The sequence below is a fragment of the Hyla sarda genome, chromosome 9 (genome assembly GCF_029499605.1).
Source record: "Hyla sarda isolate aHylSar1 chromosome 9, aHylSar1.hap1, whole genome shotgun sequence".
Taxonomy (NCBI): Eukaryota; Metazoa; Chordata; class Amphibia; order Anura; family Hylidae; genus Hyla; species Hyla sarda.
Genome location: NC_079197.1, coordinates 134,055,079 through 134,081,045, shown reverse-complemented (window position 1 = coordinate 134,081,045; position 25,967 = coordinate 134,055,079). Strand labels below are relative to the sequence as shown.

General features: G+C 43.2%; 1 protein-coding gene across 8 annotated transcripts in view; it reads right to left on the bottom strand.

Annotated features, from left to right (window-relative positions):
* Positions 1-2,967: 2,967 nt before the first annotated feature.
* LOC130291287 (galectin-4-like) overlaps positions 2,968-25,967 on the bottom strand; it is a 35,253-nt gene continuing 12,253 nt past the window's right edge. For 2 of the 8 annotated variants that reach the window (XM_056539887.1, XM_056539886.1), the window contains exons 2-11: positions 20,162-20,250; positions 17,792-17,999; positions 17,164-17,292; positions 14,193-14,228; positions 11,463-11,498; positions 11,329-11,367; positions 11,192-11,218; positions 9,431-9,519; positions 7,080-7,242; positions 6,690-6,955 (exon numbers count right to left, since the gene is read on the bottom strand). In XM_056539887.1, the coding sequence (XP_056395862.1) occupies positions 6,809-6,955; positions 7,080-7,242; positions 9,431-9,519; positions 11,192-11,218; positions 11,329-11,367; positions 11,463-11,498; positions 14,193-14,228; positions 17,164-17,292; positions 17,792-17,999; positions 20,162-20,205 (918 nt within the window). In that variant the 5' untranslated portion in view covers positions 20,206-20,250 and the 3' untranslated portion in view covers positions 6,690-6,808. Of the gene's footprint in view, positions 3,243-6,689; positions 6,956-7,079; positions 7,243-9,430; positions 9,520-11,191; positions 11,219-11,328; positions 11,368-11,462; positions 11,499-14,192; positions 14,229-17,163; positions 17,293-17,791; positions 18,000-20,161; positions 20,251-21,100; positions 21,198-25,498; positions 25,933-25,967 lie in introns of those variants that run through there. The other 6 variants (XR_008847861.1, XM_056539882.1, XM_056539885.1 and 3 more) reach the window with 6 other exon arrangements.

The following is a 25,967-nucleotide window of genomic DNA, read 5'->3' as shown; positions in this document are numbered from 1 at the left end:
CGGGGTGTGTGGTGCAGGGCAGATGTTATTACCCTAGGGGCAGATGGCATTAACCCCTTGTATTCGTGATGCCAGGGCATAGTTTAGCCTATAACCAGCCAAAGGTATACCACTGGATCCTGGGCTAGGCACAGGGGCAATGAAGACACCGACGCCAAGTTACAGACAATGGTCGCTTTACTGAGGGTAGACAGTTGTTACAGTCTATGCAGTACAGCCGGGGCCCAAGGAGGTGACCAGTGACACAGAGACCTCGCAGGCTTGCTGGGACTTGTAGTTGGATGGGAGAATTTAGTGCAGGTCACTCTGGGTAGACAGATGACTTTACTTGACTGACTTGTGATTGAAAGGACGGTGACTTTATCTTACTTGCACTTGACTTGTGGCTGCAGGACTCCACTACTCTGGACACACACAAGGCATGACTGCACTGGACCTCAGCAGGAAGCAAGAGAGAGAGAAGCTCCGCCCAGGGCTTATATGGGGGAGACTAGCAGGGAGCCCATAGGTCACTCTTGGGGTCAGCTGGTCACTGGTACCTCCTGGGTAACAATCACATGGTACAATTTATCAAGTATTTATTAGGTATAACACACAGCATAATGCATAACATATTTACCATGGGGGAAACACTGCAGGGGGCCCTTGGGACACGGAGGGACACTGCCTGTCAGGACAGGGAATGTACGGGGTAACACCATCCCGTACTGAACCACCACATTAGTGTTAGGACCTTGTGTGCAGCAGCCGCAGAGTGGTGGAGCTAAGAGCTAAAATTGGTATATATATATATAGGGGATATTTATCAAGGTCAGTGTAGGTGCACTGATTGTATACACAGGTTTTGTTGGGGTAATTGGAGTGTATGTGATATCCCAGTACAGGACATGGTCCTGCACTACCCTTAGGCCCTATCAGGTTGAGTCCCTCAGTGACTGGGGAGTCTCCTGCAAGGTCTCCCCCTGTTGGTTTTATAAAGGTGTGTGTATCACTTTAATGCCTAGACAGGATCCCTATGTATAGGTAGTATAAAGGACCAGTGGGAGATCTCAAGGATCTGTGTAAGCTGTCACATGTTATGTTATGCAGTCACATGATTTGTTGTCACATGTTCTCCCAGAGAGCAACAGCTTAACCTATGACCTGCAGCTTGACCAATGGGCTTTAGTCTTACCCCCCCCCCCCCCCACTATATTCCAACTCTCTTCCATCTCAAGTTTTTGCAGCAACCGCCAGAGATCTCAGTGCAAGTGATCAGCATCTGGAAGACCTCAAAAGCTACAGTCATTCCAGTAAGTCTCAAGTCTATGTCTGCTGTCACTGAAACTAGTAGAGTCCTGCATATAGTCAAGTTAAGTCAAATTTCATGTCCAGTTTATAACAAGTATATATGTCCAGCAAACTGCGAGGTCCTCTTGGTCCTGGCCACCTCTCTGGGAAATCTGTCCTTAGCTGTGAAGATAATTACACCTGTCTTCTACTCAGTAAAGCCTCCGTTTAACCATAACTGGTTGTGGACTCTCATTTCATTTCTAGAAACTGGGATAGCGGAGAATCCGGTCATGTGGTGTTCCGGAACCCGAAAACCACACTGGCGTCACGAACACATAGGGGTTAATATCATCTGATCCCATCACTCACACTGCTACACCCATGGACCCGCCATACACCGGTGGTCCACCACATGTACATGCACCAAATGTAATAAATGGTGTAGGGCCTGTGATAAATATGGGGCTAGTATACATTTTTGTGAAATTTCACCCCAGAACACCCGCGCAACTTTTGTGTGCCACTTTTGTAAGCCAGGTCTGTTCTGGTGTAGGGTTTTTTGTGTAATTGAAGGCTGTGCGACAAATCTGCAACTTTTTTTTTAAGATAAGTCGCACATCGCGAATCACTGACCACTGCAAAGTAAAAAGCTCATGTAAAACATCTGTTCAGAGAGAAATAGTGCAGGCCGGCCTACCACTAAAAGTTGCACAAAAATTCGCACATGCGACATTATTGCGACAAATATACACAAAATACCTGTGTAAATTCCCTCCACTGTGTACTGTAAAGGGGTAAATCTGGACATGGCTGCCATTGGCTGACGCAATGCAGTGGGGCTGGTATGTAGATATTTCCAGGGCTGGTTTTCATCCCCAGTCCGGCCCTGAACATGTTCACTAACTGGGGAACAGTACAGTGGGGTCTCCCCCAAATTTATATTGCATAAAAAGAACAGGCACATTTTTGGCAGTTGTGAGGGGTAGAACAAGAGAGTAGAAAAGGCCCCACCTGCCCCAGTGTCATGTATTACATTAAGATTCTGTTCAGATGGCGGAATTTCGGCAAACTTTCCAGGGGTACTCCCGTGGATTTTTTTTAAATCACCTGGTGCCAGAAAGTTAAACAGATTTGTAAATCACTTCTGTTAAAAAATCTTAATCCTTCAAATACATTTTATGGGCTGTATACTACAGAGGAAATGTTTATCTTTTTGGATTTCTCTGATGTCACAACCACATTGCTCTCTGCTGACCTCTGCTGTCCATTTTAGGAACTGTCCAGAGCAGCATAGGTTTGCTATGGGGATTTTCTCCTGTTCCAAAAATGGACAGCAGAGGTCAGCAGAGAGCATTGTGGTCGTGACATCATAGAAATCCAAAAAGAAAAGCATTTCCTCTGTAGTATACAACCCCTATAAAGTACTGGAAGGATTAAGATTTTTTTAATAGAAGTGATTTACAAATCTGTTTAGCTTTCTGGCACCAGTTGATTAAAATAAAAAAGTTTTCCACGGGAGTACCCCTTTAAAGGTAGCTGAATGGAATTGCATGGAAATTCCGCCATCTCAACATGGCCTAATACTGAAATTAAGGTCTAGAAACAACTTGTAGTTGTCCATTGAGGCTGTAAGGCAAAATGATATACGGTACCTCTTTTATAATAAAATATATATTTTTATTTCCTTATGTTTTACTGGATTGTTCTTTCATTCTTGTTTTCAAGTTGTGACAGGATCCTTCTTCCCGCTCTTTGCCCTTTATCGCAACCTTTTATTATTTTGTGTATTAGACCTAGAGGGGTTGTTCCCTTATAGGAGACACATAATAAGTGATGGCCTTGCTCTGCCTGGGGGAATGTGGGGGCTGTAGATTGTACATGGTGCGCTGGAACACGATCAAGGGGCTCTGAGCTTTTGGAAAATAAAGTGCCTGATGAACGCTGCGTTTCGGTGAGAATTATACTGGGATCTGTAATAGGAGAAACTGGAATGAGAAGACGGAGATATGGAGGTTGGCCGTGTCGGCAGTCATATAGAGGGACATTTATCAATGTTTGCTTATGTATCTTTTTTTTGTAATTTTTTCCTTACTTTTGTTTTTGTGACGTATTTATGAACTGCTTTCAGCCTGTTGATAATTTTCTTTCACGTAAGCAATTTTTCCTTTTTTACTTTGGTAGTAGCTTTTTCTGCTCCATGTTTGAGCTGGAGTAAATTTAGTCAATTTTTAACCCTGTTGCGACTTTTTTTTGCGCAGTTGCGACTGTCGCGGTTAATAAATACCTGACTACCCGTAGTCCATTTTAAAATAATTACTACGTAGTTAATTTTTGGAAAACTTGCTTTTCTCGCTTTCCAGTCAAAATGTTGCACGAAAAATCGCATAGTCGCAGTTGCGACAATTTTGCGACAATAATAGAAAACCTGACTAAACCTGTTGATAAATGTCCATAATTGTGTATTGGGTACGATGCAGGTTTCTAAATGCATTGAGTGAGGGCTGCGGGGGTCGTGATGTTACACCACACCCCCTCAATGCAAGTCTATGGGAGGGGGCGTGGCATCCGCCACGCCCCCTCCCATAGACTTGCATTGAGGGAGTGCATTGCATTGAGGGGAAATGCATTTTTTAAAGGGGTACTCCACTCCCCTAATGTTCGTAACATTTTGTTCCGAGCGCTGGGTGAAGGCTGCGGGGGTCGTGATGTCACACCACACCCCCTCAATGCAAGTCTATGGGAGGGGGCGTGGCATCCGCCACGCCCCCTCCCATAGACTTGCATTGAGGGAGTGCATTGCATTGAGGGGAAATGCATTTTTTAAAGGGGTACTCCACTCCCCTAATGTTCGTAACATTTTGTTCCGAGTGCTGGGTGAGGGCTGCGGGGGTCGTGATGTCACACCACACCCCCTCAATGCAAGTCTATGGGAGGGGGCGTGGCATCCGCCACGCCCCCTCCCATAGACTTGCATTGAGGGAGTGCATTGCATTGAGGGGAAATGCATTTTTTAAAGGGGTACTCCACTCCCCTAATGTTCGTAACATTTTGTTCCGAGTGCTGGGTGAGGGCTGCGGGGGTCGTGATGTCACACCACACCCCCTCAATGCAAGTCTATGGGAGGGGGCGTGGCGGATGCCACGTCCCCTCCCATAGACTTGCATTGAGGGGGGTGAGGTGTGACACAACACGACCCCCGCAGCCCTCACCCAGCGTTCGGAACAAAATGTTCCGAACGCTAGGGCAGTGGAGTACCCCTTTAAAACATAGCGGGAGATTTATCAGAACTTGTACAGAGGTGGAGCCGTTTCCTATACCAACAAATCAGATTTCTTGCTATGGGCAACGACTCCACCATTCCTTTGCCAAGGATGTCTGAGCATTTCTTCTTAGTGCATGATAGAGACCCCAGTGGATAAAACTTAGCATTAGGGTGGGTTTGCACTGCTTTTTCTGTTTCCTTTTAACATAAATGTTTAATAAACTTCTAAAAGGAAAAATATATATATACGGTGCTAAAAACTGATATTCTGTATGCCAGGCAGCAGAATCTGTTTCCCATCGACTTACACAGCAAAATGTTATGTATTCTAAGGGAAACAGTGAAACGGAGTGTGAACCCAGCCTTATCGAAACCACAAAGACGTATTAACCTGAGGACACCATGGGGGGTATTTATCAAAAGGATTTATGTGTTTTTTTCATGTAACTTTGGCGCAATACTTTGGCGCAGTGTCTTTTTGCGCCAAAGTATGGCGCATCTTCTCCACTGTCATTTTTACAACTTTCTCAAAATCCCACGGTCCTGTGTGTGATTTTAACTTTAGTCAGTAATTCATCATTTGCGCCAATCGATCTTTGGCGCAATTTTGGCACAAATCCCCGCCAAGAAATTTTGCACATGGAAAACACACTTAGCAATGTCAGAAAATGTAAAGGCGTCAAAATACAGAAAACTATATTTTTTTGTGAAAGCAGCGACGCCTCCAGGGCTGCTCAATACTATCCTGCGACATAGTTGTCTCTGAGGAACCTTCACCCTTTGTTGAGCCAACATTGGACATGGCCGCACAGGTTCAGGTAAGCACTAGAGCAGTGGTCTCCAACCTGCGGACCTCCAGATGTTGCAAAACTACAACTCCCAGCATGCCCGGACAGCCAACGGCTGTCCGGGCATGCTAGGCGTTGTAGTTTTGCAGCATCTGGAGGTCCGCAGGTTGGAGACCACTGCACTAAAGTAAAAAAAAAAAAAAAAATACCCAAGTTGAAAATAAAATCCATTTCACATGGTGACTATAAACCCCACAAAAGAAAATAACTCATGTCGCTTGCTGATATACTGCAGGAGGGACTCCGAAATGGCTGCACAAGGGGTAAAATACGCGTCCTCTGTGGGGGTAAGTTCTGTGTAAAAGGCGCTGTGAACGGCTGATTTCAACATTTGAGCCAAAATTACTAACAACTTGCACCAAATGATAAATTTGGTGCAGGTCCACGAAAACCAAAGTGAAAAAAAAAGGGTAAAAAGAAACGGTCAACAGGTAAAATTGATAAATACCCCCCCTATCTCCCCAAGGACTTAAAAAAACAGTTAAGATGGTACTAGAGGATATTTTAATGAAGTTTTTTTTTTATATGTATGTTTTATGTTAATGATGGTGTGATGTCATATCCGGCTTAGATGATGTGCTTTATCTGTTTATATGTGACTCACTGAATACCACTTGTTTGAAAGAAGGATTTTGGAACATTATTCTGGAAAATGTCCATGTTTAGGAGCGTATATTTTAAGTCTAGGTCTAAGCAGTTGTTTGTATAGTAACCCCATAATTACTGCCTCTGCTATATTAATGGGGAACCCTTTGTGATGGCCAGTGATGGTGGCCACTGCATACATTGACAGTCATAAGTGACCATAGTGGTGCAGGCGGGAGAGACCTTAGGGCAAATGCCCTTTAGTCCATGTTTTAATTTGTCCCTAAGGAGCTGTGTCAAACTGAGTATTCTCACTAGAGATGAGCGAATTTACAGTAAATTCGATTTGTCACGAACTTCTCGGCTCGGCAGTTGATGACTTATCCTGCGTAAATTAGTTCAGCCTTCAGGTGCTCTGGTGGGCTGGAAAAAGGTGGATACAGTCCTAGGAAAGAGTCTCCTAGGACTGTATCCACCTTTTCCAGCCCACCGGAGCACCGGAAAGCTGAACTAATTTATGCAGGAAAAGTCATCAACTGCCGAGCCGAGAAGTTCGTGACGAATCGAATTTACTGTAAGTTCGCTCATCTCTAATTCTCACGTACCATGCCAAACATTGCTGCTCCACTGAATGTATCTGGATCCATTGCGCACAATGGATTTTGGTCAATGATAAACTTTTTTTTTTTTTGTAAAATAATAGTATTTTATTATTACTAATCCAAAAAGCAGAGTTTGAGAATCTTTGACCTGATCTGTCCCTTTAAAATATGGTTCATCTACTAGAAAGACCAGACTTCATCCATCTTGCTGTCCACCTTAAAGCACATTCAGATGTTCCTTAAAACTGTACAAGTGACAGCGACACATTCCCACCGATCTCCAGGGAGTCAATCATATGGAGTGCTTGGAAGCGGTGAAAATATTCACAGAAGGGTTGTCCATTCACAAAAACCTTGTATCGACCATTGCCGCAGCGGATGGAGATCTGTAGGGAAAGTCCATTGCACTATTATTCACTGGTATTCACTATGAGCAGATAAACATCCCAAAACAGCCACCATCTTTCTCTCCATTGTGTGAACCCACCATCTACTATAGTCTCTACTCACATCAAAAGACTGCCCAGCCATAAAGGGGTTGTCTACCATTTGTCTCTCCTCTGGGCCCCAGGAGCCACCAAGAAAGCTGTTCCTTACTACTGTAAACTCATAAAGACGGACATTGAAGTGAAACGCTATTTCACCAGTTACTGTTTTAAAATTTATATGGAACCTGAAACAGAGAAGAAGTACAGGATTATGACACAAGATTTATAGAGTTATGGGTTATAATACTGGAGATGAGAGCAATGTATTATGATCAAGAGGGCAGGAGAACAGCTTAGTGATAAGGACCTTTGGGCGGCATAAAAAACTGGCCTTAGTGAGTTTGACAGGGCCAGATTTTAGTTAAGGCATCTAGAGCACATGCCCTCCAATACCAAGGGAGAAGAAGGGGTCTCCTCCAAAACTGGTTCAAGTGTCTTGATATCAGAACAACAGATTATCCTCAGGAGCTGACCTAGAGCCAAGCTAAGGCGAGATGTGGCACGGCTGCAGTGGGTCCTAAGATTATACGAGACAGGGTGGGTGTGTGTATATGTGTGTGTATATATATATATATTAGGTCTAAATTTAAGGGTCTAATCTGGGGTCTTAATTTAAGAGTATTGACTGGGGACTGCATTTATTTAGGGGTCTCCACCAAAACTGGGTCAGGTGTCTTGATATTACGCTGACCAGTGGGTCTGGTCTAAGGCCTGGGAAGGTGAGAGTTAATATAGGGGCCTGGTCAAGGTCTGAATTTACATAGGGGTCTTATTTTCCCAGGGACCTCCACCATCCTTAAAGGGGGTACTCTGGCGCTAAGACATCTTAACCCCTATCCAAAGGGTAGGGGATAAGATGCCTGATCGCAGGGGTCCCGCCGCTGGGGAGCCCCATGATCTTTCACGCAGCACCCCGTTACCATCAGCCTCCGGAGGATGTTCACTCCAGGTCTGATGACTGCCGATCACAGGGCCGGAGTATTGTGATGTCATGGCTCCACCCCCGTGTGACATTACGCTCTGCCCCCTCAATGCAAGCCTATGGGAGGGGGCGTGATAGCTGCCACGCCCTCTCCCATAGGCTTGCATTGAGAGGGCGGAGCATGACATCACACAGGGGTGGAGCCATGACATCACAATACTCCGGCCCCGTGATCGGCAGTCATCAGACCCGGAACAGACATGCTCCGGAGGCTGATGGTAACAGGGTGCTGCGTGAAAGATCATGGGGGTCCCCAGCGGCAGGACCCCTGCGATCAGGTATCTTATCCCCTATCCTTTGGATAGGGGTTAAGATGTCTTAGCGCCGGAGTACCCCTTTAATCTTGCCCTTAGGTCTGAGATAGCAGAATTAAATTGTAAGCAGGGACTGATGTGACAATGATTCTGACAATCTCTGTACAGGGCTGTGGAATATGTTAGTGCTATAAAAGGAATTCAAAATAAATATATAAAGAGATAATGCAGCTGGTTAATGATGACGTGTCATTGTACTGGAGGGTGCATGTTTGTCAGGGTGTTCACATGATCCGGTTTTTAATGGTGTGCAGTGCTATACATAAGAATACCCTTTTGCCGATATTCTGACATATACTTAGTGCAGTTTTCTGATGTGAGCAAAATCTTTGGCAACAGAAAAACAAACCACTAGTACCTATTATTACTAAAGAGGTTTAGTGGTGTATGGAGACAGATTTTGGTGCTATGGCTCCTGAAATGTGTCCGTTTTTAAAAACGTCCCTCTCTGAATGTATTGGTATAACATTTAGCATTATCAATAATGGTGGTCCTATGCAGACGATTCGTACCTCTGTATCAGGAAAAATGCAACTCTGTCAATTATAAAAATAAATTGACAAATTAATCAGCACTGAATTTCTGACAGAAAAAGAAGATGTAGAGGTTTACAAACCCACTGTTATCTCCGGTACAAAACACCTTACTGTTATTAAAGGGGTACTCCACAGGATAGGGAATAAGTATCTGATCGCGGGGGATCTGGGACTCCCCACATTTACCTGTTGCCACCCCGTCTCTCTTTGTGCACGAATGCTGTATCTCCGGCTCTCCCATTCAGCTACAATGAGAGGCGTGTTGTCCACCGCTTTGTGTGGTCGACAGTAATCCGTGCACGGAGCAGAGATTGCACCTTGAACTAAGAGAGACAGGGTGCCGGGCAGGAGATCCCTGGGGGGTCCCAGCGGTCGGACCCCCCACGATCAGACACTTATCCCCTTTCCTGTGGATAGGAAGTTGGCTCTAGGAATAATATAGATGATTAATAGAAAAATATTAGTAGTTGCTCAATATTGTTTAGCGTGTTGGCAAGTAATAGACTAATACGAGTCAGGTAACAGTACGACTATTCCTTACTGTTGGCTTCCCATTGGCAGGAACCCTCTAATCACAAAGGTTTTCTTAGGTGTCACTCCTCCGGGTATGCTTGCATGGTAAGGAATGGGCTGTAAGGGGACAATACACACAAATTGTCAAGAGGCAAAAATGACCAAATCATAGACTGAAGCGTTGTTCCTCAACCCTGGTAGTCAAGTAGCCCCAACTTGTCATGTACTGTGGATTTCTTTAAAGCGTTACTGTCATTAAATTAAACTTTTGACGCACAGACATGTCACACTTTTCAATTAGCTGAGGTCTCAGTGCTGAGACCTTCTCCAATATTTTAGATATAGCCGGGTGAAGCATGGAGTAACCGCACTTCACTCCCTGGCACGGTGCTCAATGCAGGAGACGGGCTCCCGCAATGACTTCTCCCCAGCTCAATCATTAGTCCTTGTTATAATGGAGCCTGTCTGCAATAAGCCAGGGAGTACAGTGAGCTGCCACACTAGGCTATGTCTAATGACCTCCCAGTACTGAGACCCCAACCTGTCTGGGTGATGTCAAGAGTTTTTCTAAATGACAGTAAGGCTAGGCTCAGACTACGGAATCTCCGGGCAGAAAATTTCCACCCGGAGATTCCGAGTGCGGCCAGCGCGGACTGAATCAGTCGGCGCTAGGACCGCGCGGACCCTGCAGTCTCCAATATACTGCAATGTGTTCCGTGCGGATTTCCGCCTGAGGAAAGAGCAACGCCATTCTTCAGGCGGAAATTTCCAAGCGGATTTTCCGTTCACAAATTCCGCTTCACAAATTCCGATGTGTGAATTTGTGAACGGAAACCCATTCACTACACTATGCATTTTAGCAAGCGGAATTTCCGCCTGCAATTTCAAAGCGGAATTGCAGGCGGAAATTCTGTAGTCTTAACCTAGCCTAACTAACCATCTGCTCTCTCTGACATCCCATCATCCTGTAATGCAATTGGGGGTGCCAGCAAGTTTCCATGGCAACTGGGTGTTAATAAAGACCTTGAGGTCTACCATGTATGTCATACAGGACCTGATAGGCTGTCTGCCGGTATAAAACTGACAGGCATAATACACTGTAAGACAGAATACAATGTTAAAGGGGTACTCCTTAAACATCTTATCCCCTATCCAAAAGATAGGGGATAAGATGTCTGATTGTGGGGGTCCCGCTGCTGGGACCCCCCCACGATCTCTGTGCAGCACCCAGTGTTCATTTAGAACGCTGGGTGCTAGCGGCGGGGGTCGCGATGTCACAGCCATGCCACTTGTGATGTCACACCACGCCCCCTCAATGCAAGTCTATGGGAGGGGGCGTGATGGCTGTCACGCCCCCTCCCATAGACTTGCAGTGAGGGAGTGCGTGGTGTGACATCACAAGGGGGCGTGGCCGTGACATCACGACTCCAGCCGCCTGCACCCAGCGTTTGGAACAAAATGTTCTGAACACTGGGGCAGTGGAGTACCCCTTTAATGTCATGCAAATCAAGCCCATAAGCCATAATTGTGAAGTCCAACATCATGTATACAACATGATGAATGCCATAAAAACAAAACATAAAAACATGTTTTTTTCTAATAAAAAGAATAGTTTTTTCTGGTTGTAAAATAGGTTGTAAAACATACCATAAGTCCTTATGGGAAATCTTTTAGACCTGACCTACTGGGAGTACGTGACCAGAGTAAATAAACACTGATCAGAAATACAAGTTGTAGATGAAGAGACACAGTATAAGAATATGAGCTGCTCAAAGCCCTGTATACTGACCGGATTATAGACAGGTCCTCCCATTGCCTGAGAAGATAAGAGGAAAAATAGATAAAGGAATTTATGGGGTTTTATGATATTGCCAAAAAGAATTACAGTATGTGCAGAGAAAGAATAACGGGTGAACGTATACTCACAGGCAGGGTCATGGCTGGATATACTGGCAGTGGCATCACCTGAAAAGATAAAGAACCAGCATATATTGTAATGGCCACATGTCAAGACACCCAGAGATAGATACAACGGCCAGTGTCTATATAATGGCACTTACCCCAGCTGATGGGAAGGAAGGAGTCACCATGGGGCCCTACAATAAAAATGGATGTGATAAGAAACTGGCTTGTTTCTAAGATTACCTTATTCTATTATTATCCACCTACTATATGGTATATACTGGTATGTAATCTTATATATAGGTACATGGTGGTATATAATAGGAGGTAATGTTACACTGCTCAAAAAAATAAAGGGGACACTAAGATAACACATCCTAGATCTGAATGACTGAACTAATCGTATGAAATACTTTCGTCTTTACATAGTTGAATGTGCTGACAACAAAATCACACAAAAATTATCAATGGAAATCAAAATTATCAACCCTTGGAGGTCTGGATATGGAGTCACACTCAAAATCATAGTGGAAAACCCCACTACAGGCTGATCCAACTTTATGTAATGTCCTTAAAACAAGTCACAATGAGACTCAGTATTGTGTGTGGCCTCCACGTGCCCGTATGACCTCCCTACAATGCCTGGGCATGATCCTGATGAGGTGGGGGATGGTCTCCTGAGGGATGTCCTCCCAGACCTGGACTAAAGCATCCGCCAACTCCTGGACAGTCTGTGGTGGATGGAGCGAGACATGATGTCCCAGATGTGCTCAATCAGATTCAGATCTGGGGAACAGGCAGCCAGTCCATAGCATCAATGCCTTCCTCTTGCAGGAACTGCTGACACACTCCAGCCACATGAGGTCTAGCATTGTCTTGTATTAGGAGGAACCCAGGGCCAACCGCACCAGCATATGGTCTCACAAGGGGTCTGAGGATGTCATCTCAGTACATAATGACAGTCAGGCTACCTCTGGCAAGCACATGGAGGGCTGTGCGGCCCCCAAAGAAATGCCACCCCACACCATTACTGACCCACCGCCAAACCGGTCATGCTGGAGGATGTTGCAGGCAGTAGAACGTTCTCCATGGCGTTTCCAGACTCACATTTGCTCAGTGTGAACCTGCTTTCATCTGTGGAGAGCACAGTGTTTGCCAATTTGGTGTTCTCCGGAAAATGCCAAACACCCTGCTTAGTGTAGGGCTGTAAGCACAGCCCCCATCTGTGGACATCGGACCCTCATACCACTCTCATGGAGTCTGTTTCTGATCATTTGAGTGGGCACATGCACATTGGTGTCCTGCTGGAGGTAATTTTGCAGGTCTCTGGCAGTGCTTCTCTTGCTTCTCCTTGCACAAAGATGGAGGTAGCGGTCCTGCTGCTGGGTTGTAGCCCTCCTACGGCCTCCTTCACATCTCTTGATGTACTGGCCTGTCTCCTGGTAGCCCCTCCATGCTCTGGACACTACACTGACAGACGCAGCAAACCTTCTTGACACAGCTCGCATTGATGTGCCATCCTGGATGAGCTGCACTACCTGAGCCACTTGTGTGGATTGTAGACTCTGTCTCATGCTACCACTAAAGTGAAAGCACCGCCAGCATTCAAAAGTGACCAAAACATCAGCCAGGAAGCATAGGAACTGAGAAGTGGTCTGTGATCACCACCTGCAGAACCACTCCTTTATTGGGGGTGTCTTGATAATTGCCTATAATTTTCACCTGTTGTCTGTTCCATTTGCACAACAGAATGTGAAATTGATTGTCAATCAGTGTTCTTCCTGAGTGGACAGTGTGATTTCACAGAAGTGTCATTGACTTGGGGTTACATTGTGTTGTTTAAGTGTTTCCTTAATTTTTTTGAGCAGTGTATATACAGGTACATGGTGGTATACACAGGTATATACAGGTACATGGTGGTATACACAGGTATATACAGGTACATGGTGGTGTATACAGGTACATGGTGGTTTATACTGGTATTTAATATTATATACAGGTACATGGTGGTATACACAGGTATATACAGGTACATGGTGGTTTCTACTGGTATTTAATATTATATACAGGTACATGGTGGTATACACAGGTATATACAGGTACATGGAGGTTTATACTGGTATTTAATGTTATTTGCAGATACATGGAGTTATGAGGGTTTTCTGACCATCAAAAACCCTCCAACATGTCTAAGTAATAAAGAGGCATTAAGAAACCCTTCTCCCCTGTGGACCTGGTGCCACGGGGTCTGGTGCCTGGAATTATAGGGTGCAGGACATGTTGTGGATCCCATCTAATAATGTGTGACAGTTCTATAGGAGACAAGTCATTGTGACAGGAGGGGACAGAGAATTGTAAAAGTAGATCCATTACTATGTCTATTACTTTTCTATCTGTGGATATTCACAAAGTTCACCATATATCCATATAGTTCAATCAAGTCATTACAGAAAATCAGACCGATTTTATCTGAGCAGGCTCTGTGTATACCAGTCTGCTGTATACATGCCCATACGCTGGGGCACATCATAACATGGCACCAGATACATCATCTATTACCATCAGCAAATCTTTCACCCAGTTGGACAGAGTTCTACAAATAATGGCTCGTGGATTACTGCAAAACTACAAGTCCCACACTCATGAGTGTAGGAACCATGGGGGAAGCAGGGGACCCCCCCCCCCAGAAAATCATGAGGGGGGAATCCCCCCAGTTCTGCCTGTAGAGTTGGTCCTACCATATACTCCCAGGGGCCATTTGACCCAGGGCACATCCGTAGGTGGCCCCTCACCACCTGAGCCTCTTTGAACTGCTTATATTGTAATGGCCACTTGTCAAGACACCCAGTGACAGATGGAACGCCCAGTGTCTATATAATGGCACTTACCCCAGCTGATGGGAAGGAAGGAGTCACCATGGGGCCCTACAATAAAAATGGATGTGATAACATATTAGCTCATTTCCAATATCACCAAATTATTTAGCCTGACTCTTAGGCTGTATCCACATATTCAGATTTTTTTTAATTAAAAAAAGAAGAGCCACAGCGGCATACGCTGCCACCTACACTGTGGTATACACTGGTGCATGATGTTTTATATTGGTACATGGTGCTATATACTGACACATGAAGGTTTATACTGGTAGGTGATGCTATATGCAGATACATGGTGTTATATACTGGCACATGAAGGTTTATACTGGTAGGTGATGTTATATGCATATACATGGTGCTATATGCTGGCATGAAGGTTTATACTGGTAGGTGATGTTATATACAGATACATGGTGCTATATACTGGTACATGAAGGTTTATACTGGTAGGTGATGTTATATACAGATACATGGTGCTATATACTGGTACATGAAGGTTTATACTGGTAGGTGATGTTATATGCATATACATGGTGCTATATACTGGTACATGAAGGTTTATACTGGTAGGTGATGTTATATACAGATACATGGTGCTATATACTGGTACATGAAGGTTTATAGTGGTAGGTGATGTTATATGCAGATACATGGTGCTATATACTGGTACATGAAGGTTTATAGTGGTAGGTGATGTTATATGCAGGTCCATGGTGCTATATACTGGTAGGTGATGTTATATGCAGATACATGGTGTTATATACTGGTAGGTGATGTTATATGCAGATACATGGTGCTATATACTGGTAGGTGATGTTATATGCAGATACATGGTGTTATAAACTGGTAGGTGATGTTATATGCAGATACATGGTGTTATATACTGGTAGGTGATGTTATATGCAGATACATGGTGTTATATACTGGTAGGTGATGTTATATGCAGATACATGGTGTTATATACTGGTAGGTGATGTTATATGCAGATACATGGTGTTATATATACTGGTAGGTGATGTTATATGCAGATATATGGTGTTATATACTGGTAGGTGATGTTATATGCAGATACATGGTGTTATATACTGGTAGGTGATGTTATATGCAGATACATGGTGTTATATACTGGTAGGTGATGTTATATGCAGATACATGGTGCTATATATACTGGTAGGTGATGTTATATGCAGATACATGGTGTTATATACTGGTAGGTGATGTTATATGCAGATACATGGTGTTATATACTGGTAGGTGATGTTATATGCAGATACATGGTGCTATATACTGGTAGGTGATGTTATATGCAGATATATGGTGTTATATACTGGTAGGTGATGTTATATGCAGATACATGGTGCTATATACTGGTAGGTGATGTTATATGCAGATATATGGTGTTATATACTGGTAGGTGATGTTATATGCAGATACATGGTGCTATATACTGGTAGGTGATGTTATATGCAGATATATGGTGTTATATACTGGTAGGTGATGTTATATGCAGATACATGGTGTTATATACTGGTAGGTGATGTTATATGCAGATACATGGTGCTATATACTGGTAGGTGATGTTATATGCAGATACATGGTGTTATATACTGGTAGGTGATGTTATATGCAGATACATGGTGTTATATATACTGGTAGGTGATGTTATATGCAGATATATGGTGTTATATACTGGTAGGTGATGTTATATGCAGATACATGGTGTTATATACTGGTAGGTGATGTTATATGCAGATACATGGTGCTATATATACTGGTAGGTGATGTTATATGCAGATACATGGTGCTATATATACTGGTAGGTGATGTTATATGCAGATACATGGTGCTATATATACTGGTAGGTGATGTTATATGCAGATACATGGTGTTATATACTGGTAGGTGATGTTATATGCAGATACATGGTGCTATATACTGGTAGGTGATGTTATATGCAGATATATGGTGTTATATACTGGTAGGTGATGTTATATGCAGATACATGGTGTTATATACTGGTAGGTGATGTTATATGCAGATATATGGTGTTATATACTGGTAGGTGATGTTATATGCAGATACATGGTGCTATATACTGGTAGGTGATGTTATATGCAGATACATGGTGTTATATACTGGTAGGTGATGTTATATGCAGATACATGGTGTTATATATACTGGTAGGTGATTTTATATGCAGATACATGGTGCTATATATACTGGTAGGTGATGTTATATGCAGATATATGGTGTTATATACTGGTAGGTGATGTTATATGCAGATACATGGTGCTATATACTTGTAGGTGATGTTATATGCAGATATATGGTGTTATATACTGGTAGGTGATGTTATATGCAGATACATGGTGCTATATACTGGTAGGTGATGTTATATGCAGATACATGGTGTTATATACTGGTAGGTGATGTTATATGCAGATACATGGTGCTATATATACTGGTAGGTGATGTTATATGCAGATACATGGTGTTATATACTGGTAGGTGATGTTATATGCAGATACATGGTGTTATATATACTGGTAGGTGATGTTATATGCAGATACATGGTGCTATATATACTGGTAGGTGATGTTATATGCAGATACATGGTGTTATATACTGGTAGGTGATGTTATATGCAGATACATGGTGTTATGAGGCTTTTCTGACAATCACAAAATCTCCAATGTATTCAAATAATAAAGAGGCATTAAGAAACTCTCCTCCCCTGTGGATCCAGCTGCTCTCATCCTGGAATTATGGGGTTAAGGACATGTTGTGGATCCCATCTAATAATGTGTGACAGTTCTATAGGAGACAAGTCATTGTGACAGGAGGGTCATTACAGAAAATCCAATAGATTGAATATGAGTGGGCTCTGTGTATGCCAGTCTGCTGTATACACGCTGGGGCACATGTGGGGTCTTTTTTACCTTCATTTTCTAGCCTCTTCCTTTATAACCAAAGTTGAACTCACCCCACCTCCTCCTCCTCCAACAATGCTCAAACATCTGATGTTCACATCTCCTTCCACCTGAACACAGTCCACCCTCTCGAGAGGAATCCTGTGATTGAAATCATAGAAGTGGGAACCATTTACATTGACCTACACAGAAAGGATGGACAGAAAAAGAACATCATCACTGTCAAAGGAAGATTATAAACATTCACATGATCCAAGAAAAGTCCTTTTTATTGGATGACATTAAAGGAGTAGTCCAGTGGTGAAAAACGTATCCCCTATCCGAAGGATAGGGGATAAGTTTCAGATTGTAGGGGAATCCGACTGCTGGGGCCCCCTGCAATCTCCTGTACGGGGCCCCGTCAGCCTGTGGGACGGGGGCGTGTTTACCACCGATCAAAGTGGCAGCTGACACGCCCCCTCAATACAACTCTGCGCTGCCTTCGGCAATCTCCAGCTCTGCCATAGAGTTGTATTGAGGGGGCGTGTCAGCCGCTTCGTGCGCCCCATACAGGAGATCGTGGGGGGCCCCAGAGGTCAGACCCCCGCGATTTGAAACTCATCCCCTATCCTTAGGATAGGGGATACGTTTTTCACCACTGGACTACACCTTTAACTACTTTCCTATTATCTGTTTCCTTACCTGGAAGCCTCCAAGATTGGCAAAAAACGCCAGATCAAAGTGCCCGCCTTTATGAAAGGGGAACTTATCTTTCTTTTTCTCTTCGTGTCCCCATGACCCACTTTGTAAACTGTTAAACACCACCTTGTCCTTCCCATCCCAGCGGGGATTAAAGTGGAAAGCAATATCTGCTCCATGGTGCTGACCACATGAAAAGTTTACATGGAACCTAAGAGGAAGACAAGGACAACAAAATTACATTTTTATGGTAGAAACAAATAGAAGTCAGCTGGCACTATGGTAGATGAAAGCTGTGGTAGGACCCGGAATAGCCAAATAATATGGCTTTATTTCAAGACAATACTGACACAGTTTGCAGCATGGGTGTTGCTCAATGATGAGCATAGAAACTGCAAATATCAAGAGATATATATATATATATATATATATATATATATATATATATATATATGTATAGGGGAGATTTAGCAAAAACCTGTCCAGAGGAAAAGTTGCTGAGTTGGCCATAGATGAAATCGCTTCTTTCTTTTATTTTTAACAGGCCTTTTCGAAAATAAAAGAAGCAATCTGATTGGTTCCTCTGGACAGGTTTAATAAATCTCCCCCATAGTTGATGGCACTCACCCACTGTGTCTGTAAAAACAAGTAGTTTATTTCATTTTGTTTAAAAATCCATAAAGTGCAATAAAGACAGGACGATTCAGTGCAGACATTCAGAAGGTGTGAATAGAGTTACAGCCGTTTCACGCGAAAGCGCTCCAGCAGGTGGAGTCTGATGAAGCACATTCTCATAAAATGGCTGTAACTCTGTTCACACCTTCTGAATGTCTGCACTGAATCGTCCTGTCTTTATTGCACTTCATGGATTTTTAAACAAGCTGAAATAAACTACTTGTTTTTACAGACACAGTGGGTGAGTGCCATCAACTATATCTATATATCTTTACATTGTTTATGATCCTCATCTTGTCCTTACTCACAAAATCAGTATATTTAGTGTATTGACCATCCATGTATATTATAATGAACCTTCTAAAAGAGTGTCCCTAAGTAAAGAACCCCTTAAATGATGCCAATTTACCCCAAGGTTATGATCATACGCTATCTTAAACATTGAAAGCATGGTTCAGAACCCCGTGATCTAACCACACACAGGAGATCTCTCCTGATCCCCCCCACCCCATACACATGCATGCTTGGTCATGCGTTCATGTGTTCTAAATAGAGATGGGGGAAAAAGCTGCAACCAGCACCACTACATCTATTGATCTGGTGTGATGTGATCTTTGCCCAGATGTTTATTTTTAACAACATACAAAATTAGTTTTTTTAGGTTTTCCCAGGTTGTAGTGTGGCCGAGACATTGCATCACTAGTCAGGTGTTCATATGAAGCCTGCCTGCTTCAATGGGTGGGGACGGGGGAGTTCATTCTCCACAGAGTTACAGGGAATTGTCCCAGATGTGCTTCAATGGGTGAGGTGGCTGATGTGTGGGATTACAAACAAGGCACCCTGGGACTTGTAGTTGGAGGGAGGGAACTCCAACAGGAAATAGCCATTTCACAAAAAAATTAAAAAAATCAGCAGCATTATGATGGACTCACAACACAGCCATTTAGCACCAAGACAAGCACCAATCCTTCCTAAGCATGTCCATTTCTGTCTGGCAGGTAAGTACTAAAAATCACCTTATGGTAGATAACCCCTTTAATATAAATTGTATGTCAGTTTTATTTAGACATTGTATAACACTGTCAATATAGGACTATATGGAGCATTCATCTGTAGCCAAAATTACTCATCATTACTCAAACTTCTTTGCTAACACTGGCAACATAATGTCACCTGAGAGGTATCTGGGAGTTAAAGTGTACCTACGGCTCTGGCAGCCATTGACATTTATTGCAGTAATCAGTTGAATGCCATATAAGTTTATAACTCTGTTTACCGAGCCAAGTCACAAGGGCTTACATGACCGCCATAGGTATACTGCATGATCCTGGGCCAGGCACGGGGGCAATGAAGACACCGACGCCAAGTTACGGACAACGGTAGCTTTACTGAGGGTAGACAGTTTGTACAGTCTATGCAGTACAGCCAGGACACCAGGAGGTGACCAGTGACAGAGACCAGAGACAGGGCAGGGAAGGTACGGGGTAACACCATCCCGTACTCGGTCACCACACATATAGAACACATTATTTGCTAGGCTTGAAAGTATCAGGCAAACTCTGGATAAATGGATTTAGCCAAATGTTTATGTATGCATAAGGTTTATTCGCACATTATGGTCAGGTCATGATTTTTTTGCGACAATTTTTCCAAAAAAACAACAATAATACTCAGCGGTAATTCAATTTAGCTGCTTACCTGTTAACATGATGAGGGACTACTCCCTGAATGTGAACCGACATGCCAATCCGCAGACCGCCATAAATTGGTTGCTTGAAAGGAACAGTCTACACAAAGATGGATAAATAAGAATTATAGTGATTGAACAATCTCATACAAAGGACGGGCGTCTGGACTTTGGTAACAACTAGTTTTGTATTGCTACAATGCATATAGAATATATCTTTAAAAAATGAAGCGACTTAAACATTTTTGTTACTAAATCCTCTGTTGATCAGATTACTCAGATTTGTAGAGACACATAAGCCTGCATAGAATATTTTACATCATATCAGACTAATGTGATTTTTCCACATGTAGATGGGAACGTAGATGTCTTAGTCCAGTTTAAGAACCAACCAGACGTGGAGATGTTCAGCTGTGTTGTACTATACAGCAAAGCTTCACGTCCTACATTTTTTAAACTATGAACAATGCGAAAGAAAACCAGAGAATCTTTTGACAGACCGAAGCTCTGGTGCAGTTATGGACCCCAAGCAGTCCAGCAGAAGACCACCCTTTGGAACAGACCTTGGAGCCAATCACTTGTCTCTAGAGTATATTTCTAATTCCCATATAACCTATTAGATATTATAGAGAACATATCCTAGGTGTGCAATGATAACTACATAGATTACAATGTAATTTATAATGGACGTATACAATGAATGCGTAGATAGAAGGTGGACCTTGGAATCATTTCCTCTGAGAAGCTCAAGGGACCTCATTCCAATACTAGTGCCAACATACATTCCTTATAAATGTCAATGGGGGGACAGCTAAGCTCAATTTGAATATTTACTTGGAAATACTATTATGTGACTCCACCCAAGCAGCATGAAAAAAACTCTACTTACTTTAACTAAACAAACTCTTTAACGCTATAAATGGCGCAGGAAGGACCAAGCTATGACTTACCGGGTTGTAAACCGGCTGGTATCCCTGAGCTGACACAAACGCCATGTCTGAATATTCCTCTTAGGAAAATGAAATGCCTAGAAGTGCTCTGCACACATAGCAGGTTCCTTATATACACACAGGTAACATGGGCATGGTTACGATCTCATTCCTTATTTCAACCTTTGTTCCTGGGCCTGGCTTACTGCACCTATGCGCAACATGACGTTTGCTTCTGTCGTGATGTACTTTATTGAGGAAACTCTCTGATCACAGTCTATATACTTTGTGTGAAGTATGAGGAAATAATGTCATCCTCAATAAGATGCCAGATTTAGCATTAGGCACCTGTGTGTCCCGTGACATAGCCAGGGTTGGTGCCACCTGGGGCAAAAGAAAATGCTGTCACCCCAACTCCCTTCTGCAAGTTTTTCTTTTATATAACTGAGAGCTGTCTGGGGCAGTCATGGCAATGCTGAAGTTCTACGCCATTTTCCTATGCATTGCCCCCATAGTATACTATGCAACATGCGTAAGAACTTCAACATTGTGGACATAAACACCGACACAGCTCTCTCAAAGGTCTCTGTTTTCCTATTGGCCATTACGAAATCTTCTTATGTACGTTGTGTAGGAATTGTTGTCTAATAATTAAATAAACCAACTTCCAAATCAGGTTAGGGCATGCTATGGTGTTTACCATGTAAAACGACAGCTCCCAGACTGGAGCAATGGTAAGGATATGCTGATATGGGACACAATGATAGTGACTCTCAGGTGACGCACTGTGCCCAGAAGTATATTACTGCCACACACTGTGCCTCTAAATATAATACTGCCACACACTGCACCCCTAAATATAATATTGCCACCCACTGTGCACCTGAATATAATACTGCCGCTCACTGTGCACATGAATATAATACTGCCACACACTGTGCGCCTAAATATAATACTGCAACCCACTGTGCACCTGAATATCATACTGCCACCCACTGTGCACCTGAATATAATACTGCCACACACTGTGCCCCTGAATATAATAATTTGCACACTATGCCCCTGAATATAATACTGCCACACACTGTGCCCCTGAATATAATAATTCGCACACTATGCCCCTGAATATAATACTGCCACACACTGTGCCCCTGAATATAATAATTCGCACACTATGCCCCTGAATATAATACTGCCACACACTGTGCCCCTGAATATAATAATTCGCACACTGTGCCCCTGAATATAATACTGCCACCCACTGTGCACCTGAATATAATACTGCCACCCACTGTGCACCTGAATATAATACTGCCGCCCACTGTGCCCCTGAAAATAATACTGCCACCCACTGTGCACCTGAATATAATACTGCCACCCACTGTGCCCCTGAATATAATACTGCCACCCACTGTGCACCTGAATATAATACTGCCGCCCACTGTGCACCTGAATATAATACTGCCGCACACTATGCCCCTGAATATAATACTGCCACACACTGTGCCCCTGAATATAATAATTCGCACACTATGCCCCTGAATATAATACTGCCACACACTGTGCCCCTGAATATAATAATTCTCACACTGTGCCCCTGAATATAATAATTCGCACACTGTGACCCTGGATATAATACTGCCACCCACTGTGCACCTGAATATAATACTGCCACACACTGTGCCCCTGAATATAATACTGCCACACACTGTGCCCCTGAATATAATACTGCCACACACTGTGCCTCTAAATATAATACTGCCACACACTGTGCCCCTGAATATAATACTGCCACACACTGTGCCTCTAAATATAATACTGCCACCCACTGTGCACCTGAATATAATACTGCCACACACTGTGCACCTGAATATAATACTGTCACACTGTGCCCCTGAATGTAATAATTCGCACACTATGCCCCTGAATATAATACTGCCACACACTGTGCCCCTGAATATAATAATTCGCACACTATGCCCCTGAATATAATACTGCCACACACTGTGCCCCTGAATATAATAATTTGCACACTATGCCCCTGAATATAATACTGCCACACACTGTGCACCTGAATATAATACTGCCACCCACTGTGCACCTGAATATAATACTGCCGCCCACTGTGCACCTGAATATGATACTGCCACACACTGTGCCCCTGAATATAATAATTCGCACACTATGCCCCTGAATATAATACTGCCACACACTGTGCCCCTGAATATAATAATTCGCACACTATGCCCCTGAATATAATACTGCCACACACTGTGCCCCTGAATATAATAATTCGCACACTATGCCCCTGAATATAATACTGCCACCCACTGTGCACCTGAATATAATACTGCCACCCACTGTGCACCTGAATATAATACTGCCGCCCACTGTGCACCTGAATATAATACTGCCACACACTGTGCCCCTGAATATAATAATTCGCACACTATGCCCCTGAATATAATACTGCCACACACTGTGCCCCTGAATATAATAATTCTCACACTGTGCCCCTGAATATAATAATTCGCACACTGTGACCCTGGATATAATACTGCCTCACACTGTGCCCCTGAATATAACCCCCCCACACATTGGGTCCCCTGAATATAACCATGCCACACACTGTATCCCCTGAATAAAACCCTGCCATACACTGCAACCCTGAATGCAATACTGCCATACACTGCACCCCTTAATATAATACTGCCACATACTTTCTTTCAGTTTGTCTGAATCCACCCCTGTAGTGCCCTTCTCCAAACTGCTTTGACTTCCCCTCCATTTTTCACTGCCCCCTCTTCTGCTCTCCTCTAGACCCCTTCGTCCCCCAACAGACTCCATTGTTCTCCTCAAGACCCTATGTCCCCAACAGACCTCTCTGGCCTTCAACAGACCCCTTTGTACTTCTGTAGACCCCCATGTCACCAAACAGACTCCTCTGTCCTCCTCTTCCAGAACCCTCTGGCTACCACAGACTCCCCACACCCATCTGTTTTCACCCCCCCCCTCCAGACCCCTCCCCCACAGACTCCTTTTTATCCCCAGACCACTTCCCACCCCTTCACCCCTTTGTGACAGATCTGCATGTAAAGATTCTGAAACTTGTGGAATCACCCTTATGTTTGTCAATGAACAAGGTCCCCATCCGTAAGGGGTGTACCCTGTGAATTGGGGGAACCAGACTTTTGGCCTCGTGTCTAGGATTCCCAGAGGAGCTCCAGTTTCAATACAGAGCAGAAAACCATTGGTTTTGTACATTGCCGTTCTCGAGACAAGAGGCCACTTTAGGCCTGTGGCCTACTAAACAGTGTTGTCACATGATCAACATCAATGTCCAAGCGTATGTGGTAAGATGATATCAGGTATCATGCCCCTGCCCTGGGACATTGACTTCACAGCCTTAGTCGCTACACTGCTTGGGGGACTGGGAAAAGGTAAGTATAATCTTTATAGGTGGGTGCTATTTTCAATGAGGAGGCATTATTTGTCAAGAAGGGGGCCCAATTTTTATTTTAGAGGACACAAATAGGGCAATACTAAAGGTGGTAATTTTTATTGTGTCATTGTAATAAATAAATAAAACATAACAACTAATTCCACACAATAATAATATCCACCGTTATTGGTTTCTAGGGTGGCATAAAGGGAGTCTTTACTGTGTTGGGGTATAGGGGGAACTATTACAGTCAAAGTCCTCTTGATATTGTCTAGGGGCCTAACTGCACAATGGTGGGCATTATTACTATGTGGGAAAAAACAAAAGAGGCATTACAATACGTAGTGGCACAAAAATGGGCATTATGATAATGTGGAGCATTAAAAGAATTAATACTATTTCAGAACTGTCCAGAGCAGAGAGATTTGCTATGGGGATGTGCTCCTGCTCTGGACAGTTCCTGACATGGACAGAGGTATCAGCAGAGAGCACTGTGGTCAGACTGGAAAGAACTACACAACTTCCTCTGGAGCATACAGCAGTTTCCCACTGGAGTACACCTTTAAAGAGTGGTTTCTTCCTCCCTCTAGATCAGGTGAGGTTTGTAAATATAAAAGGGGGGAAATTGCTGGACTTTAGTCTTTCTTTTTTTTTATCCACAAACTTTGTAATTCTGATACTATAAACAGACGGACGGGATTTGCTTAGTACTGCTGACTGCCTACATGTGATTACAAAGTCTGTAATAAATTATGCAAAATAAATCACTGAGTACTGTGATCAGTGCAAGAACAGCATTTCTGTTTGTAATAAGAGTGTATGCACATGTACACACATTATGTTTTTGATGGAAATTAAAGACTACCTGTCATATCCCTCCCCCCCCCAAAAAAAAGTTATATGTAACCCAGTACCTAATCCCGATCATGCATATATGATTTTTATGTGTCTAGCACCTATAGTTCTCTCACAAATACCTTCTTTCTGTTGCTCACTTGGTTTGTCATTCTGTGCTATAGAGGGGGCATGTCCTCACTCTGCATGATTAATCTTCCTCCCTGAGTCTGCTGTGCTGTGTTGGGTCTTCATTCAATCACTGCAGGCTGCTCTGTAACCCCTTCCTCTCTGTTTTTATGCTGCAGACTTGACAGGACAGGAGTGAGCACAGAGTAGTGTTAGACCTGCCCTCACTTACTGGACTCAGATTGTCAGGATTATGTTCTGGATGGTATGAGGACCTCTAGTTGTGTTTTTTTATTTTTAATGAAAATAAATGATTTCTATTAAAAGGAAATACAAGGTTGATGTTTGCCAACATGTACAACATATATAAAGTTTTTGCGTCTGACAGCACCCACTTAATGCAAAACCAGGAATTGATTTTAAAACAGAAGTTTCAGTTTTCCCATTACACATGTCCTCCATTTCTTATCTGTTACTGGCTTT